The 1,779-nt window shown below is 42.3% G+C and overlaps 1 protein-coding gene across 1 annotated transcript in view; it reads right to left on the bottom strand.

The window, feature by feature from the left end:
* Positions 1-757: 757 nt before the first annotated feature.
* The window catches only part of LOC107095584, a 7,412-nt gene continuing 6,390 nt past the window's right edge, over positions 758-1,779 (bottom strand). The window contains exon 5 of the mRNA XM_015391735.1: positions 758-1,336. Coding sequence (XP_015247221.1) covers positions 789-1,336 — 548 coding nt within the window. The 3' untranslated portion in view covers positions 758-788. The remainder of the gene's footprint in view (positions 1,337-1,779) is intronic.

Below are 1,779 nucleotides of genomic sequence, written 5' to 3'. Positions count from 1 at the left end.
AACTTTGCTTTGTTCCCAGTTTTGATCTTTTCAAATATTATTATTTTCTAATTATTTTTTTGATTTGATGATTGCAAATTTTTTCACATTTTCTGAATTTTTTATATCTTCACACTTTTCAAATGTTGCTTTCTAAGTTTATTCTTGACTGATTGGATTTTTCTGGGGGAGGTCTTTCCTCTGGAGCAAAGAGAAAAGACGGGTTTCTATTGGTCGTTGGACTTTAGCAAAAACGAGAACGTGATCTAATCCAATTTACTCATAAATCAGATTTTATTTGTTTGAAACAATAATTCACTCCATATGATTCAAATCTTCTTTCTATTGAAGCCATTCGAGCTTCCAGACATTTTAGCAGAGAATTAGCGGGTTAGCATCCTGCTTTTACGCAGGAAAATAAACATGGCAGTCATCAGCATAATGGAGAAACGACAAATTTCTGAAAAATGGACCCAAGGGGCCGAATATAGACCCCTGAGGGACCCCGCAGCCGAGGGACACAGTCATAAACTATAATATAACAATGGCATTGTCTAATTTGAAGCTCATTTTATCTAATTATCTTATTTTAAGAGTAAAAATCCTCATTCCATTGGCAGATCATCTTGCTGCTCAAATTAAGGTTAAATACATTTATTTTTTAGACATTTTTACTTATTTCTATAGTTTTTTGCAGCTGCTTTGACACTGAGATTAAATATTCAATGTTTCATATTTAGAGTTGACTTCAGAAGGAATCCAGTTCCTGCTGATTTTATTTGGTTTGATCACAATCAAATGGGTTAAACTCATAAACAGTTTAAACCTTTTTTCTCCTGAATAAAGTGGATTTTAAACCGACCTGCATAAAAGGAGATGAGCTGCTGAACTTTGGCTTCGCTCCAGAGGCACCGAGGCTCTGAGGTCATCCTGTCTCCGGCCTGGACCCAGGTCCTGCAGGTCTTCCTGTCCGGTGAGCTGAGGACAGTGGGAGGAGCTTTGTGATCTACTGGTTTGAACTGGTCTGGAGCTGCAGCCAGGAGAACTTGGTACGCAGAGCAGGTGAAGGTTTTATTTTCACTCTGATCAGCAGCGCTGCTGGTTCTGAAGGAGCCGGTGGATAAAGTCTGGCTCCCGTGATCCGGACGCTCCGGGTCCCTTCCCTCCTGAACCATCACGATCTGCAGGTCGTCAGCAGACTCGTCTTCTTCGAAGGACTCGCAGAGGAAGAGCATCTGGTGGTAGTGCTTCCACTTGGACACGTGGGGTTTGTCGGAGGCTCTGTTGGCCTGGACGGCCTTGTACTCCCGGTTAAAAACGGTTCGAAGGTTCTTGAATTTGGATTTTATGTCGTCCACTGCAAAGAAGACATGATGTTAACAGACTGACCTCTGGGGTCTATGCATAGAATCTGTTCTACCTGAAAACACGTGGAACCGTCGGCTAATAAACCTGCGTGTCACTGAACTTTAATGAAATGCTGCTTTCTGACTGGCAGAACTTTACAAACGTTTTTATGCAGTAAAACTTTCCACTTCTCTACTTTAAACTCGTCCGATCTTTAAAGGACAACAGGCTGATAAAGACCTGAAATGAAGAGAGAAACGGATCAGGACTATCTGACCAGTCACCTCAACCTACTGGGAGTCCTCCCAGTCTATCCAGTTCAACCAGTGCACAGCAATGGTAACCAGGATCAGCGGTAGCACTGAGCTGGTTATCAGCTGAACACATCCTGATCTGTGGACGTCTGAAGGGGCGGGTTCAGACTAATCAGAACCATGAGAGCAGAAGACAGAG

The sequence above is a fragment of the Cyprinodon variegatus genome, unplaced genomic scaffold (genome assembly GCF_000732505.1).
Source record: "Cyprinodon variegatus isolate N-32 unplaced genomic scaffold, C_variegatus-1.0 Scaffold558, whole genome shotgun sequence".
NCBI lineage: Eukaryota > Metazoa > Chordata > Actinopteri > Cyprinodontiformes > Cyprinodontidae > Cyprinodon > Cyprinodon variegatus.
The sequence above is the reverse complement of the archived record's forward strand: the minus strand, read 5'-3'. Positions and strand labels throughout refer to the sequence as shown.